An 18,473-nucleotide genomic window follows, 5' to 3' on the forward strand; every position below is an offset into this window, starting at 1 on the left:
GAAGGAGCAATGCTCCGAAAGTAGTGGCGTTTGCTACCAAATAAACCTGTTGGGCTTTAACCTGGTGTTGTTAGACTCCTTACTGTCCTTTTAACCAGCAGCCATTATCCCAGATGTCTCTCTTTATAGCTCTTTTGAGAACCAATAAAGGCAAGTCTTTCTTTTTATGTGCTCAAAGTACTTAATCAATCAATCAATGCCCTCCACTTGAATAATCTTAAGCTTAACACAACTGACATGCTATTAACAGAGTGGACAATCACATATCTTCAAAGGTAGTAGGAAAATTGCCCAGACAGACTATGCCATAAAAAGGAGCTTTTGAAAAATCTGAATTATGTTGTGTGAAACCCATAAACAATCACCAATATTAACTGGATATGTGCTAACACAGACTTCCTGTGCTGTCTATGACATAAATTATGTTCTGCTTTGGGTATTATTTCTGGTACCAACATCCATGTCCAAACATTTATCAATATCAATGTATATGCTCCAGTGGGAAAGGGATTGGCACTCGAGCTAAAACATTACCATTCACCGGGACCAATTGTACTCCAGCAGAAAAGCTGAGTAAATTAGCTTCATGTTCTCTGAAGTATAGAAGAATGAGGAGTGATCCAATTTAAAGCTACAAGATTCTAAAGGGATATGACTGTATCCACTATTATTTCTGTTGGCTGTGGAATTTCAAACACAGGGACACAGGGTCAGGATAAGGTGTTGATCATTTCAGGACTGAGATGAGGAGAAAACTTGAACCCAGAGGGTGTTCCATCTTGAATATATTTAAGGCTACGACTGATGGATTTTTGGTCTCACAGGGAATCAGTGGCTATTGGGGACGGACAGTAAAGTGGAGTTAAAGCCCAAGATCAACCATGATCATACTGAGTACCTAAGCAGGTTCAATGGGCCATATGTATACTCCTGCTCCTATTTCTTGTGTTCTCGTGTTCTGCTGGAAGGATCTGAAAAGAGATAAAGGTGTGAATTTCGAGGGTGGGTTAGGGGTAGCATGTAAAATCCAGTGGACACTGAACCTGGCCACCCTGCCCTGCTGAAACTTTGTGAGTTATAGGATAGGGAATTGAGCAGCCAACGTTCGCTGAAATTTAACGGCAATGGGAGAGGCTCACAAAAAACACCCACTGGGCCATCAGTGTGCCCCCTCTTTGGATTTAATTTGATTTGATTTATTATTGTCACAAGTATTAGTATACAGTGAAAAGTATTGTTTCTTGCGTGCTTTACAGACATAGTATACTGTTCATAGAGAAGGAAACGAGAGAGTCTATGACTCTCGTGCAGAATGTAGTGTTAGCTGTGGTGTAGTCATAACTGGGGTGTAGAGAAAGATCAACTTAATGCAAGGTAGGTGCATTCAAATGTCTGATGGCAGCAGGGAAGAAACTGTTCTTGAGTCGGTTGGTACGTGACCTCAGACTTTTGTATCTTTGTCCTGACGGAAGAATGTGGAGGAGGGTATGTCCGGGGTGCGTGGGGTCCTTAATTATGCTGGCTGCTTTGCCGAGGCATCGGGAAGTACAGACAGAGTCAATGGATGTGAGGCTGGTTTAGATGATGGATTGGGCTACATTCACGACCTTTTGTAGTTTCTTGCGGTCCTGTGCAGAGTAGGAGCCATACCAAGCAGTGAATGAACCAGAAAGAATGCTTTCTATGGCGCATCTGTAAAAGTTGGTGAAAGTCTTAGCGGACATGCCAAATTTCCTTGGTCTTCTGAGGAAGTAGAGGCGTTGAAGTAGAAGGTTTAACCCCTTCTAAGATTCCTTCCTGTTGTGGTCTTTTTAGCCTGGCCCCTCAACTCTACCCTCTTTACCAGAGTCAGATGTTTTTGAATTCATTTATGGAAGGTGGACTTCACTGAGGAGGTAGCATCTATTGACCATTCCTTGCCCTTGAGAAGGTGGTAGTGAGCTGCCTTCTTGAACTGCTGCTGTCCCAGAAGTGCAGGTACACCCATAGTGTTGTTCAGGAAGGAATTCCAGGATTTCAACCAGGCAACAATGAAAGAACAGCGATGTATTTCCAAGTCAGGATGGTCAGTGACTTGGAGGGGAACCTTCAGGTCATGGAATATTGTGTGCAGTTCTGGTCACCTCACTATAAGAAGGATGTGGAAGCGCTGGAAAGAGTGCAGAGGAGATTTACCAGGATGCTGCCTGGTTTGGAGGGTAGGTCTTATGAGGAAAGGTTGAGGGAGCTAGGGCTGTTCTCTCTGGAATGGAAGAGGCTGAGGGGAGACTTAATAGAGGTTTATAAAATGATGAAGGGGATAGATAGAGTGAACGTTCAAAGACTATTTCCTCGGGTGGATGGAGCTTTTACAAGGGGGCATAACTATAGGTTTGTGGTGGGAGATATAGGAAGGATATCAGAGGTAGGTTCTTTACGCAGAGAGTGGTTGGGGTGTGGAATGGACTGCCTGCAGTGATAGTGGAGTCAGACACTTTAGGATCATTTAAGCGGTTATTGGATAGGCACATGGAGCACACCAGGATGATAGGGAGTGGGATAGCTTGATCTTGGTTTCAGATAAAGCTCGGCACAACATCGTGGGCCGAAGGGCCTGTTCTGTGCTCTACTGTTCTATATTCTATGTTCTATGGTGTTCTCAGGTCTCTGTTGCCCTTATGCTTTCTAACCAGCCTTGGTGAGTTTCTGCAGTGCATTTTGTAAATGGTACATTATACTGCCACTGTTCATCGGTGGTGGAGGGATTGAATAATTGTGGAAGGGGTGCCAATTAAGCGGGCCACTTTGTCTTGGATGGTGTCGAGCTTCTAGAATGTTGTTGGAGCTGCATGCATCCAGGCTAGTGACGAGTATTCCACCACATTCCTGACTTGCGCACGTTGATGGTGGACAGGCTTTGGGGAGTCAAAGGCCAATGGGCAGGGTGAGATGGTAGGATCAAGTGATAGCCGAGAAATCATGTTCACGCCTGATTTCTTGCTCCTCCACAAGGGATATTAGACAAGGTCAGCCTTGTGCCCATTTCTGGCATGAGGCGGAATAATTTATTTAAATTAAATTTAAATATGTTTATCATTGAATCAATGCGCCTGGGAGATTCTGCCGCACTGGCAGTGCCAGGATGCCAGGCTGGCAGTGCCAGGCTGGGACTGACCAAGGGGTACTCTTCCTGCCCTTAACCACCCCGGTGGGCCTCAATGGCTTCCGGTTCTACTGGTTAACGCTGGCAAGGATCACGAATGGTCCCCAGCAACAGCGTAAATTGTTGTGACGACCTCACCGGTAGAACCGGAGACCATTGAGGCCCCCAGGGGAGGTCAAGGGCAGGGAGGGTGCCCCTTGGACAGTCGCAGCCTGGGTTGTGTTTTAGTCTAAGTGCTTATGAGAGCATATTTGAACTCACCCACAAAACGGGTCAGAAACTCTCCTGTTTTCATGCGCATCCATTACTTAGAATTTTTTTTGTAAGATCACCCCTAAAAGGTGATTTACTCACCACAGAATTCTTAGCCTTTGACCTGCTCTTGTACCCACAGTATTGATATGGTTAGTCCAGTCCAGCTTCTTGACTATCACCAGGACACCTATAATCAATGAGACCCCCAGTGCAGGATACTTCTGACAGGCCTCACTGAACAACTGGCAGTGGTCACTACCTCTGGTGGTGCAGTCAGCAATGAAGAAAAGCAACCTCTTGTAGGCAAGACTTCCTGTCGTTGAGGACTGTACACCCTGTCTCAAGTCAATTAACAGCCATTTGTCGATCAAATGGTTGTAGGGCAAACATTTTATTGGGTCAGGCTCCAATTTCTTATCTGGTGGTAAATACCATGAATACCATGTAAATACCATGAACAGTTTCAGTCCAGCTGCCAGTAACTACATATCCACAGAACAAAGTCCATATTTTGTTTCATGTGGATATTGTATTGAGAGCGCAGTTTAAAAAGGAAAGGAGAAAGAGTGGAGTGGGGGATAGAAATTTTACCCATGTTTAGAAAGTTTGCCTTGGAAACTTGGCACTGAATGATAGCTATTGCGAAATACTTGGAATTTTATTTTCTTTTATTAAGCTCTCAGTTCCATCTTGGGTTAACAGTAATTATTATTCTGTGTAATCGTTAAATTGGTCATCAACAGGAGCCAAATCTAGCTCCTTCAATTCTACACCCAATAAAATAAACTCTTCAAGACCATCTTTAAAAGCATTGCTCTCACTGTGTTTTTCTTCTGTTGCATTTATCAGGCAGCTGCAGAACTGAGTGGTTTGACCGTGATAACCCGTCAGGGAATGGGGATTATGAAGATCTTGTGAATCTCCGGAAAGAATATCCTGGTCAGATCTGCAGCAAACCGGTTGCCTGTGAAGTGGAGACAACATCAGGAGTTCCTGCCTCAGACACCGGAGACAACATCCCTCAGTAAATAATGATTCCTCTCAGCTTATTTGATACTGTGTCTTCTTTGGGCTGGATTTTAGGTTCCCATCTCGCTGGGAGCAGGGAGGTGGGGCCGGTAGTGCCTGAGAAACCTGGAAGTAAGTTCAGTGTTTGTGTTAGCAGCTACTGCGTTACCGTTGAGTTTCTGGCTTTCCCACCCCATTATCAGGGAACGGGGTGGTGATGACCCGCATGAGACAACTTCAACTTCCATACTTAAAGGAAGATTCCAAACATGCTGTTTGATGAATATTTGAGTGAGGAGAAGAACAGAATGAATTGGTGGAAGGAATCCAGGCGTCTAACGGATGAGTGTTTATGAAGCGTTAACTCTTGGATGTGTTGCTGGGGTTGTAAGAGACCCACATGGAGATACTCTTCATTATTCAAGATACAGAGAGGTCTGCTGATGAAACAGAGGTGTGACTGACTGAAAGTTGCCCATGTGATCTGCAGCAAGAGTGTGATACCGTGTTCCTGGATTCAGTGCTGAATGTATTTAATGACCTCAGCAGGGCAGGAAGGCTGGGTATAGTGGCACACTCACTCTACATCACTCTACCCTCTCACTTTGCATTCTCAAGCCTGCTTCACATCACTCCCACTAACCAGCTTTGCAGATGCAGCCTTCCCTTTCTACCTATTAACTACCTCACATCACTTGATCATTGGGACCTCTTTTGGGGCAGGTGTGACCTGTACGATAAGGATGGGTTGCACTTGAATCCCAGGGGGACCAATATCCTGGCGAGGAGGTTTGCTAAGGCTACTGGGGAGAGTTTAAACTAGAATGGTTGGGGGGTGGGAATCAAATTGAAGTGACTGGGAGAGAGGAGGTTAGCTCACAAATGGAGAAAGCTTGCCGACAGTGTGAGAAGGAAGATAGGCAGGTGATAGAGAAGGGGAGCGCTCAGACCGAAGGTTTGAGATGTGTCTAGTTTAACGCAAGGAGTGTTGTGAACAAAGTGGATGAGCTTAGAGCGTGGATCACTACTTGGGAATATGATGTGGTGGCCATTACAGAGACTTGGATGACTCAGGGACAGGACTGATTACTTCAAGAGCCGGGTTTCAGATGTTTCAAAACGGACAGCGAGGGAGGCAAAAGAGGTGGGGGTGTGGCACTGTTGATCAGAGATAGTGTCACGGCTGCAAAAACGATGGACACCATGGAGGGATTGTCCACGGAGTCTCTGTGGGTGGAAGTTAGGAACAGGAAGGGGTCAATAACTTTACTGGGTGTTTTCTATAGGCCGCCCAATAGTAACAGGGATGTTGAGGAGCAGATAGGGAAACAGATCCTGGAAAGGTGTAATAATAACAGAATTGTCGTGATGGGAGATTTTAATTTCCCAAATATTGATCGGAATCTCCCGAGAGTAAGGGGTGTAGATGTGGAGGAGTTTGTTAGGTGTGTTCAGGAGGATTTCTTGACACAGTATGTCGATAAGCCTACAAGAGGAGAGGCTGTACTTGATTTGGTATTGGGAAATGAACCTGGTCAGGTGGCAGATCTCTCAGTGGGAGAGCATTTTGGAGATAGTAATCATAATTATATCTCCTTTACAATAGCATTGGAGAGAGATAGGATCAGACAAGGTAAAAAAGTGTTTAATTGGAGTAAGGGGAATTATGAGGCTATCAGGCAGGAAATTGGAGGCTTAAATTGGAAAGAGGTTTTCTCAAGGAAATGTACGGAAGAAATGTGGCAGATTTTCAGGGAATATTTGTCTGGAGTTCTACAAAGCAACGTTCCAATGAGACAGGGAAGTTATGGTAGGTTATAGGAACTGTAGTATACAAAGGCTGTAATGAATTTAGTCAAGAAGAAAAGAAAAGCTTACAAAAGGTTCAGGGAGCTAGGTAATGTTAGAGATCTAGAAGAGTATACGGCTCTTCGGAACGATCTTGAGAAGGAAATTAGGAGAGCCAGAAGGGGTCATGAGAAGGCCTTGGCAGGCAGGATTAAGGAAAACGCCAAGGCATTCTACAAGTATGTGAAGAGCAAGAGGATAAGGCGTGAAAGAATAGGACCTATCAAGTGTGATGGTGGGAAAGTTTGTATGGAACCGGGAGAAATAGCAGAGGTACTTAATGAATACTTTACTTCAGTATTCTCTATGAAAAAGGATCTTGGTGGTTGTAGTGCAGACTTGCAGCGGACTGAAAAGCTTGAGCATGTAGATATTAAGAAAGAGGATGTGTTGGAGCTTTTGAAAAGCATCAAGTTAGATAATTCGCCGGGACCGGATGAGATGTACCCCAGGCTACTGTGGGAGGCGAGGGAGGAGATTGCTGAGCCTTTGGCGATGATCTTTGCATCACCAATGGAGACGGGAGAGGTTCCGGAGGATTGGAGGATTGCGGATGTTGTTCCTTTATTCAAGAAAGAGAGTAGAGATAACTCTGGAAATTATAGACCAGTGAGTCTAACCTCAGTGGTTGGTAAGTTGATGGAGAAGATCCTGAGAGGCAGGATTTATGAACATTTGGAGAGGTATAATATGATTAAGAATAGTCAGCATGGCTTTGTCAAAGGCAGGTCATGCCTTACGAGCCTGATTGAATTTTTTGAGCATGTGACTAAACACATTGATGAAGGAAGAGCAATAGATGTATATATGGACTTCAGCAAAGCATTTGATAAGGTGCCCCATGCAAATCTTATTGAGAAAGTGAGGGGGCATGGGATCCAAGGGGACATTGCTTTGTGGATCCAGAACTGGCTTGCCCACAGAAGGCAGAGTGGTTATAGATGGGCCAGTGGTTTTAGCTGGGGGAAGGGTAATTATGAGGCTATTAGGAGAGAATTAGGAAACATAGGTTGGACTAGGAGATTACAGGGACTGGGAACGTCCGACATGTGGAGTTTTTTCAAGGAGCAGCTACTGCGAGTCTGTGATAGGTATGTCCCTGTCAGGCAAGGAGGAATTGGTAGGGCTAGGGAACCGTGGTGCACCAAAAAAGTTTCTTTGTTGGTTAAAAAGAAAAAGGAGGCTTATGTTCGGATGAGACGTGAGCACTCGGGTAGTGCACTAGAAAGCTTTAGATTGGCTAAGAGGGAGTTGAAGAGCGAGCTTAGAAGGGCTAAAAGGGGACATGAGAAGACTTTGGCGGATAGGGTTAAAGAGAATCCTAAGGCGTTCTATAGGTATGTCAAGAACAGAAGGTTGGTTAGGGCAAGTTTAGGGCCAGTTATAGATGGCAGAGGGAAGTTATGTGTGGAACCGGAGGAGATTGGTGAAGCATTGAACCAATATTTCTCTTCGGTGTTCACGCAAGGGGACATGAATATAGCTGAGGAGGACACTGGGTTGCAAGGGAGTAGAATAGACAGTATTACAGTTGATAAGGAGGATGTGCAGGATATTCTGGAGGGTCTGAAAATAGATAAATCCCCTGGTCCGGATGGGATTTATCCAAGGATTCTCTGGGAGGCAAGAGAAGTGATTGCAGAGCCTCTGGCTCTGATCTTCAGGTCGTCGTTGGCCTCTGGTATAGTACCAGAAGATTGGAGGTTAGCGAATGTTGTCCCATTGTTTAAGAAGGGGAACAGAGACTTCCCCGGGAATTATAGACCGGTGAGTCTCACTTCTGTTGTCGGCAAGATGTTGGAAAAAATTATAAGGGATAGGATTTATAGTTATTTGGAGAGTAATGAATTGATAGGTGATAGTCAGCATGGTTTTGTGGCAGGTAGGTCGTGCCTTACTAACCTTATTGAGTTTTTTGAGAAAGTGACCAAGGAGGTGGATGGGGGCAAGGCAGTGGACGTGGTATATATGGATTTTAGTAAGGCGTTTGATAAGGTTCACCATGGTAGGCTTCTGCAGAAAATGCAGATGTATGGGATTGGGGGTGATCTAGGAAATTGGATCAGGAATTGGCTAGCGGATAGGAAACAGAGGGTGGTGGTTGATAGTAAATATTCATCATGGAGTGCGGTTACAAGTGGTGTACCTCAGGGATCTGTTTTGGGGCCACTGCTGTTTGTAATATTTATTAATGATCTGGATGAGGGTATAGTTGGGTGGATTAGCAAATTTGCTGATGACACCAAAGTCGGTGGTGTGGTAGACAGTGAGGAAGGGTGTCGTAGTTTGCAGGAAGACTTAGACAGGTTGCAAAGTTGGGCCGAGAGGTGGCGGATGGAGTTTAATGCGGAGAAGTGTGAGGTAATTCACTTTGGTAGGAATAACAGATGTGTTGAGTATAGGGCTAACGGGAGGACTTTGAATAGTGTGGAGGAGCAGAGGGATCTAGGTGTATGTGTGCATAGATCCCTGAAAGTTGGGAATCAAGTAGATAAGGTTGTTAAGAAGGCATATGGTGTCTTGGCGTTTATTGGTAGGGGGATTGAATTTAGGAGTCGTAGCGTTATGTTGCAACTGTACACAACTCTGGTGCGGCCGCACTTGGAGTACTGTGTGCAGTTCTGGTCCCCACATTACAGGAAGGATGTGGAGGCTTTGGAGAGGGTGCAGAGGAGGTTTACCAGGATGTTGCCTGGTATGGAGGGGAGATCCTATGAGGAGAGGCTGAGGGATTTGGGATTGTTTTCGCTGGAAAGGCGGCGGCTAAGAGGGGATCTTATTGAAACATATAAGATGATTAGAGGTTTAGATAGGGTGGATAGTGATAGCCTTTTTCCTCTGATGGAGAAATCCAGCACGAGGGGGCATGGCTTTAAATTGAGGGGGGGTAGTTATAGAACCGATGTCAGGGGTAGGTTCTTTACCCAGAGGGTGGTGAGGGATTGGAATGCCCTGCCAGCATCAGTAGTAAATGCGCCTAGTTTGGGGGCGTTTAAGAGATCCGTAGATAGGTTCATGGACGAAAAGAAATTGGTTTAGGTTGGAGGGTCACAGTTTTTTTTTTAACTGGTCGGTGCAACATCGTGGGCCGAAGGGCCTGTTCTGCGCTGTAATGTTCTATGTTCTATGTTCTATGTTCTATATTCTGCATTCAGGTCGGTCACCAGTGGAGCGCCCCAGGGATCTGTTCTGGGACCCTTACTCTTTGTGATTTTTATAAATGACCTGGATGAGGAAGTGGAGGGATGGGTTGGTAAGTTTGCTGATGACACAAAGGTTGGAGGTGTTGTGGATAGTGTGGAGGGATGTCAGAAGTTGCAGCGAGACATTGATAGGATGCAAGACTGGGCGGAGAAGTGGCAGATGGAGTTCAACCCAGATAAGTGTGAGGTGGTTCATTTTGGCAGGTCAAATAGGATGGCGGAATATAATATTAATGGTAGGACACTTGGCAGTGTGGAAGATCAGAAGGATCTTGGGGTCCGGGTTCAGAGGACGCTCAAAGCAGCTGTGCAGGTTGAGGCTGTGGTTAAGAAGACATATGATCTACTGGCCTTCATAAGTATAAAAGCTGGAGTCTGATGATGCAGCTGTATAGAACGCTGGTTAGGCCACATTTGGAGTACTGCGTCCAGTTCTGGTCGCCGCACTACCAGAAGGACGTGGAGGCATTGGAGAGAGTGCAGAGAAGGTTTACCAGGACGTTGCCTGGTATGGAGGGTCTTAGCTATGAGGAGAGATTGGGTAGACTGGGGTTGTTCTCCTTGGAAAGACGGAGAATGAGGGGAGATCTAATAGAGGTATACAAGATTATGAAGGGTATAGATAGGGTGAACAGTGGGAAGCTTTTTCCCAGGTCGGAGGTGACGATCACGAGGGGTCACGGGCTCAAGCTGAGAGGGGCGAAGTATAACTCAGACATCAGAGGGACGTTTTTTACACAGAGGGTGGTGGGGGCCTGGAATGCGCTGCCAAGTAGGGTGGTGGAGGCAGGCACGCTGACATCGTTTAAGACTTACCTGGATAGTCACATGAGCAGCCTGGGAATGGAGGGATACAAACGATTGGTCTAGAACATAGAACATAGAAAGCCACAGCACAAACAGGCCCTTCGGCCCACAAGTTGCGCCGATCACATCCCCACCTCTAGGCCTATCTATAGCCCTCAATCCCATTAAATCCCATGTACTCATCCAGAAGTCTCTTAAAAGACCCCAACGAGTTTGCCTCCACCACCACCGACGTCAGCCGATTCCACTCACCCACCACCCTCTGAGTGAAAAACTTACCCCTGACATCCCCCCTGTACCTACCCCCCAGCACCTTAAACCTGTGTCCTCTCGTAGCAACCATTTCAGCCCTTGGAAATAGCCTCTGAGAGTCCACCCTATCCAGACCCCTCAACATCTTGTAAACCTCTATCAGGTCACCTCTCATCCTTCGTCTCTCCAGGGAGAAGAGACCAAGCTCCCTCAACCTATCCTCATAAGGCATGCCCCCCAATCCAGGCAACATCCTTGTAAATCTCCTCTGCACCCTTTCAATGGCTTCAACATCTTTCCTGTAATGAGGTGACCAGAACTGCGCGCAGTACTCCAAGTGGGGTCTAGTTGGACCAAGGAGCGGCACAGGCCTGGAGGGCCGAAGGGCCTGTTTCCTGTGCTGTACTGTTCTTTGTTCTTTGTTCATCAATCGAGGAATTGAGTTTAGGAGTCGTGAGATAATGTTGCAGCTATATAGGACCCTGGTCGGACCCCACTTGGAGTACTGTGCTCAGTTCTGGTCGCCTCATTACAGGAAGGATGTGGAAGCCATAGAAAGGGTGCAGAGGAAATTTACATGGATGTTGCCTGGGTTGAGGAGCATGCCTTATGAGGATAGGTTGAGTGAGCTCGGCCTTTTCTGCTTGGAGAGACGAAGGAAGAGTGGTGACCTGATAGAGGTGTATAAGATGTTGAGAGGTATTGATCGAGTGGACAGTCAGAGGCTTTTTCCTACGGCTGAAATGGTTGCCACAAGAGGTCACAGGTTTAAGGTGCTGGGGAGTAGGTACAGAGGAGATGTCAGGGGTACGTTTTTCACTCAGAGGGTGGTGGGTGCGTGGAATGGGCTACCAGCAGCGGGGGTGGAGGCGGATTCGATAGGCTCTTTTAAGAGACTTTCAGATAAGTGCATGGAACTTAGTAAGATAGAGGGTTCTTGGTAAGCCTAGTTATCGCTAAGGTAGGGACATGTTCGGCATAAGTTTGTGGGCTGAAGGGCCTGTATTGTGCTGTAGTTTTCTATGTTTTCTATGTTTTTTCTATTCCCATCTGTCTATCTACCGCTGACACTCACCCTCATCTCTCTGCAATGCCATGTCTCTCCCTCATAGCCACACACGCTCAGGCAGAATCCTTCCTTCAGGAGGCTTTGCTTTCATGTTCTCGGTAGTCTGTTCGCCACTTGGCTCAGACACATCATCTGATCAGGCTGGTTCTTCTTCAGCTTCTCCAGATGATGTTGGTTCAACTGGTGTCGAATCGGAATTCGACACAGTCGTGATCATAGGTTCAGGGATTTCCAAACACCGAGTGTCAGATATTGATATTTCATACGAATACATGTGACAATAACAAATCAAATCAAAAATTCTCTTTTTGTCACCTCCAAACTCTGTCATCATGGGTTTACACCGTAGAAGAAATTGCGAGATTTTGGCAGTATTTCTCAGTTGAAGAGTCGTGTGTCACTATGGGCTGTTGTATGTCGCATGGGCTATGTTTCTGTAGGATATGAGACAGTTGGTTACTCTTTTGGCTCATGGTTTCTCATCCTTTGATGCTTTAAATTCATTCTTCAATTACTGTACCAACATCTCTGCCAATCCATTGGTGGAAGGATGGTAACACAGTTCTGATGTGCTGTATGCCAAGGTTTCTGGGGTAGTCCACAAATTCTTTTGACAGGAACTGAGTCCCATTATTGCTAACTAATTGCTCCAATTTGCCAAACTGTGCAGGTACTTTGTTTCGTCGCTCAGTTGTCTTTTCAGTAGTCGTCAATTTCATCATCATGATTTCAGGCCATTTGGAATGTGCATCCAATTGGACAAGAAACATGGATCCTTCAATTGGTTCCACAAAATTAATATGTGCTCTTTGCAAAGGCTGTTTTGGCCAATCCCATGGGTGAAGTGGTTGATGAGGTGGAGTATTTTGTATCCTTGCACAAGACTGACACCGTCCTACACTTTCTTCAATGTGTGAGTCTAGTCCTGGCCATCAGAAATAACTCCTTGTAATTTCGTTCAAATGAATGACTCCTGGATGTCCTTCCTGGATTTGTTCGGTGTATGACTCTACAAGCATGAAGGAATTATCACTGTAATCCCTCACAGAATTACTCCATTTTGTCCTGTTTATTTAAGTTTAACACTGCTGCCTCACAGCGCCAGGGACCCGGGTTTGATTCCAGCCACGGGTGACTGTGGGAAGTTTGCATGTTCTCCCGATGTCTGCCTGGGTTTCCTCCAGATGCTCTTGTTTCCTTCCACAGCACAAAGATGTACAGCTTAGGTGGATTGGCCATGGTAAATTGTTCCTTCCTGTCCAAAGATGTGTAAGTTAGGGGGATTTGTGGAGTAAATACTTGGGGTTACAGGAATCGGGCCTGAGTGGGATGCTCTGCAAGAGACGGTGCAGACTCCATGGGCCGAATGACCTCCTTCTGAACCATCAGGATTCTATGATTCTATGAAGTTCCCTTGTTCAGTATACCTTGGATTCTTGATTGCTCCTCTATTTATTCGATGAAATTCCTTTCAAGATCATGTCCGTGACCTTCCCCATCACCGGATCTAACTTTGTGCATCTTTGCACTGGAGAGACTGTAATAGGTAAACCATCAACCTGGCATAAGTACAAGATGTTCACATAGTTCTCCTGTGATTCGTCTTTGTCCCAAATTGATAGACGTGATAGAGCATCGGCGTCCGTCTGTTGCTCAGATCTTCTGTATTTAATCTGGTAATTGTGCGCTGATAAGATGAGGGGTCATCTCTGCAAACCACTCACAGCTAGAGATATTCCATTTCCTTTGATAAATCCCCAGGACCGGACAGGGTATTCCCACGGACCTTGAGGGAAGCTAGTGTTGAACTTGCAGGGGCCCTGGCAGACATATTTAAAATGTCAGTATTCACGGGGGTGGTGCCGGATGATTGGAGGGTGGCTCATGTTGTTCCGTTGTTTAAAAAAGGTTCCAAAAGAAATCCGGGAAATTATCGGCCAGTAAGTTTGACGTCGGTGGTGGGCAAGTTATTGGAAGGTGTGATAAGGAATAGGATCTACAAATATTTGGATAGACAGGGACTTATTAGGGAGAGTCAACATGGCTTTGTGCGTGGTAGGTCATGTTTGACCAATCTATTAGAGTTTTTCGAGGAGGTTACCAGGAAAGTGGATGAAGGGAAGGTGGTGGATGTTGTCTACCTGGATTTCAGCAAGGCCTTTGACAAGGTCCCTCATGGGAGGTTAGTTAGGAAGGTTCAGTCGCTAGGTATACATGGGGAGGTAGTAAATTGGATAAGACACTGGCTCAATGGAAGAAGCCAGAGAGTGGTTGTGGAGGATTGCTTCTCTGAGTGGAGGCCTGTGACTAGTGGTGTGCCGCAGGGATCGGTGTTGGGTCCATTGTTGTTTGTCATCTATATCAATGATCTGGATGATAATGTGGTCAATTGGATCAGCAAGTTTGCTGATGATACAAAGATTGGAGGTGTAGTGGACAGTGAGGAAGGTTTTCAAAGCTTGCAGAGGGATTTGGACCAACTAGAAAAATGGGCTAAAAAATGGCAAATGGAATTTAACGCAGACAAGTGTGAGATATTGCACATTGGAAGGACAAACCAAAGTAGAACGTACAGGGTAAATGGTAGGACTCTGAAGAGTGCAGTTGAACAGAGGGATCTGGGAATACAGGTACAGAATTCCCTAAAAGTGACGTCACAGGTGGATAGGGTCGTAAAGAGTGCCTTTGGTACATTGGCCTTTATAAATCGGAGTATCGAGTATAAAAGTTGGAGTGTTATGGTAAGTAACATAGAAACCCTACAGTGCAGAAGGAGGCCATTCGGCCCATCGAGTCTGCACCGACCACAATCCCACCCAGGCGCTACCCCCACATATTTTACCCACTAATCCCTCTAACCTACGCATCCCAGGACTCTAAGGGACAATTTTTAACCTGGCCAATCAACCTAACCCGCACATCTTTGGACTGTGGGAGGAAACCGGAGCACCCGGAGGAAACCCACGCAAACACGAGGAGAATGTGCAAACTCCACACAGACAGTGACCCGAGCCGGGAATCGAACCCGGGACCCTGGAGCTGTGAAGCAGCAGTGCTAACCACTGTGCTACCGTGCCGGTTATATAAGGCATTGGTGAGGCCGAATTTGGAGTATTGTGTACAGTTTTGGTCACCTAGTTACAGGAAGGATGTAAATAAGATTGAAAGAGTGCAGAGAAGGTTCACAAGGATGTTGCCGGGACTTGAGAAGCTGAGTTACAGAGAGAGATTGAATAGGTTGGGACTTTATTCCCTGGAGCGTAGAAGATTGAGGGGAGATTTGATAGAGGTGTATAAGATTTTGATGGGTTTTGATAGAGTGAATGCAAGCAGGCTTTTTCCGCTGAGGCTAGGGGAGAAAAAAACCAGAGGGCATGGGTTAAGGGTGAAAGGAGAAAAGTTTAAAGGGAATATTAGGGGGGGCTTCTTCACGCAGAGAGTGGTGGGAGTGTGGAATGAGCTGCCGGATAAAGTGGTAAATGCGGGGTCACTTTTAACATTTAAGAAAAACTTGGACAGGTTCATGGATGAGAGGGGTGTGGAGGGATATGGTCCAAGTGCAGCTCAGTGGGACTAGGCATAAAATGGTTCGGCACAGACAAGAAGGGTCAAAAGGCCTGTTTCTGAGCTGTAATTTTCTATGGTTCTATGGTTCTTTGTATGGACCAAAGATCATTGTTCACACACCACAGTCTTTCACAATGTACAATGTCTTCCATGCAGGTCATGGTGAAATCACTTGATTCCAAAAATGATATTCAGAGCAGATATTCTGAGATCTTGGCATGAAAATTCACAATTTCCTTTCTTCACACAAATATTGTGCTTTTGCAGACATTCCACTGTTTCCTCCAAGTTTTGTAAGTGTTCCTGTTCATATTTTTCCCTGACTAAGAAGTCATACAGATAACACTGGACACCATTGAGGCCACTTGGGATTTGATCCATGGATTTTTGGAATACGTCCAGTGCTGATGTTCTGCCAAACAGAAGGCATTTATACCGGAATGATTCTTTGTGAGGATATATAGTATTCACCTTTCTCTTCATAAGCTGAATGTACAGGAAATTCTCTTCCTCAGTGGCCACCACAGTGCAGTTAGGTTCTTTTTGTCCCAGGTTTATCCACAAGTTCGAGTTCAGAGGAAAACAAAGTGTCAGTTGTCACCTTCATTTGGAGGTAAGCTTGGGACAATTCAATCGCACTGTCCAGTTGACACGCAGACAATCCAATGAACAGGTCCTCAATTACTGCTAAGGGATATTGGTCAACACACAGCACTGGATTTATCGCTGTTTTGAAGTCACCCCAAATTCTTATCAAACCATCTGGTTTAATGACAGGGATGATTAGAGTTGCCCAATCATTCGTTGTCACAGACTGGATCAGTCCATCTTTGATTAATGTTTTAAGTTCCACTTCAACGTTTGGCTTGATAGCACATGGCACAGTTCATGCCTTGATGCATTTTGGGATGCTATCAGGTTTTATTTTAAGCCATGCCTTGACTCCGGTCATTTCCACTAAAGTATTTACAAATACCTCCTTGTATTTCTCCAAGAGTTTCTGTAATATGTTCCTTCCATTAACCAATTGGTGAATTGGTTGCCAATTTAGTTTAATCTTGTTCAACACCCAAGGGGTACCACCAAGTTCACTTCCCAGCTGGTCAAGAATGTCATAATGTGAGCTGAGGTCACACCATGAGCCTTGTGAGGCTCTGATGTCCTCAGGTGGTGCACTGATGCCTGTCAGCTGCTTGCTCACTTTGCTTTTTCCTGATAATTTACAGGAAATCCATTGAATCACAAATTGCAAAAGACATTTTTGTTGAGCAGCTGACATATTGAACTTGACAATCCGCTTCCCCAGACAAAGTTGTTCTCATGGAGCCTAAAGTGCCAAGGTTAAATGTGGAAGGTGGCAAGTTGGAGCAAGCTTTCTAACACTCTTGTCAATTTCACTGGTATTAATTCGGTTCCCTGCTGACACTGGCGCCAAAAAGCCCTACTCCTGTGCATTGAAGTCCAGCCCTATTATGAATTTCTTTAAAAAACAACAATATGAAACCTTGCCTTTTTGTATTAAACAGGTGCAGCATTTCTTCTGGCTTTGCTTGTGTTAATGAAGAGCAAAAGGACGGGAGCTGTGAGGATTACAGAATTAGATTCTTCTGCCCTGAATCTTTCTGTGAGTATTAGACATTCAGAAAAGCTGATTCATTGGTTGTTGCCTTCCACTTTGCAAACATTTTCTCTTTCAAATGGCCAAATATAATTTGATATTTATAATTATAATTTATTAATTGTTTCCCCAAACGTTGCGAATAATGTGAAAGACACAAATGGCTGTAAATTTACTTTGCATTTTAACATCAACTGAAGGCCTTAATTAATTGAGATGCAACTAGATATAGATATAGAATCCCGACAGTGCAGAATGAGGCCATTTGGCCCATTGAATCTGCACCGACAACAATCCCACCCAGGCCCTATCCCTGCAATCCCATACATTTACCCTGCCAATCCCTCTAACCTTTGCATCCCGGGACACTAAGGGGCAATTTGACATGGCCAATCAACCTAACCCACACATGTTTATACAATAGGAGGAAACCAGAGCACCTGGAGGAAACCCACGCAGACACGTGGAGAATGTGCAAACTCCACACAGTCACCCAAGCCAGGAATCGAACCCGGGTCCCTGGAGCTGTGAGGCAGCTGTGCTAACCACTGTGCCACCGTGCCATGCTGCAACTGTATTGACAGTAAACGGTTGTGGCACAATGAATACTGGAAGACTACTGCATTGTGGCTCAGAGGGGTGAGACCCCAAGATGCTGTGGGATAGACAATGCAATGATGCTCCAAGTAGTGTATTAATTCATTCTGAAGTCAGATGGTGAAGTAGGAAAGTAGACCCAATCCTTCACTTAATATGAGTACATTTACAGGATGAAGCATTATAAAAATCGGCCTCCTTTTTAACCATGATGTGGAAATGCCGGCATTGGACTCGGGTAAGCACTGTAAGGAGTCTAACAACACCAGGTTAAAGACCAACAGGTTTATTTGGTAGCAAACGCCACTCGCTTTCGGAGCGCTGCTCCTTCGTCAGATGGAGTGGAAATCTCCACTCCATCTCCATCTCCAATTTCCACTCCATCTGACGAAGGAGCAATGCTCCGAAAGTAGTGGCGTTTGCTACCAAATAAACCTGTTGGGCTTTAACCTGGTGTTGTTAGACTCCTTACTGTCCTTTTAACCAGCAGCCATTATCCCAGATGTCTCTCTTTATAGCTCTTTTGAGAACCAATAAAGGCAAGTCTTTCTTTATATGTGCTCAAGGAACTTATTCAATCAATCAATGCCCTCCACTTGAATAATCTTAAGCTTAACACAACTGACATGCTATTAATAGAGTGGACAATCACATATCTTCAAAGGTAGTAGGAAAATTGCCCAGACAGACTATGCCATAAAAAGGAGCTTTTGAAAAATCTGAATTATGTTGTGTGAAACCCATAAACAATCACCAATATTAACTGGATATGTGCTAACACAGACTTCCTGTGCTTTCTATGACATAAATTATGTTCTGCTTTGGGTATTATTTCTGGTACCAACATCCATGTCCAAACATTTATCAATATCAATGTATATGCTCCAGTGGGAAAGGGATTGGCACTCGAGCTAAAACATTACCATTCACCGGGACCAATTTTACTCCAGCAGAAAAGCTGAGTAAATTAGCTTCATGTTCTCTGAAGTTTAGAAGAATGAAGGGTGATCCAATTTAAAGCTACAAGATTCTAAAGGGATATGACTGTATCCACTATTATTTCTGTTGGCTGTGGAATTTCAAACACAGGGACACAGGGTCAGGATA

At 45.1% G+C, this 18,473-nt stretch overlaps 1 protein-coding gene across 8 annotated transcripts in view; it reads left to right on the top strand.

The window, feature by feature from the left end:
• LOC144510017 (uncharacterized) overlaps nt 1-18,473 on the top strand; it is a 275,355-nt gene that overhangs the window by 149,332 nt on the left and 107,550 nt on the right. For all 8 annotated transcript variants that reach the window (XM_078239203.1, XM_078239202.1, XM_078239206.1 and 5 more), the window contains 2 exons: nt 4,247-4,421; nt 16,678-16,775. In XM_078239203.1, the coding sequence (XP_078095329.1) occupies nt 4,247-4,421; nt 16,678-16,775 (273 nt within the window). The remainder of the gene's footprint in view (nt 1-4,246; nt 4,422-16,677; nt 16,776-18,473) is intronic.

Source organism: Mustelus asterias, chromosome 22 (assembly GCF_964213995.1).
Source record: "Mustelus asterias chromosome 22, sMusAst1.hap1.1, whole genome shotgun sequence".
Lineage (NCBI taxonomy): Eukaryota > Metazoa > Chordata > Chondrichthyes > Carcharhiniformes > Triakidae > Mustelus > Mustelus asterias.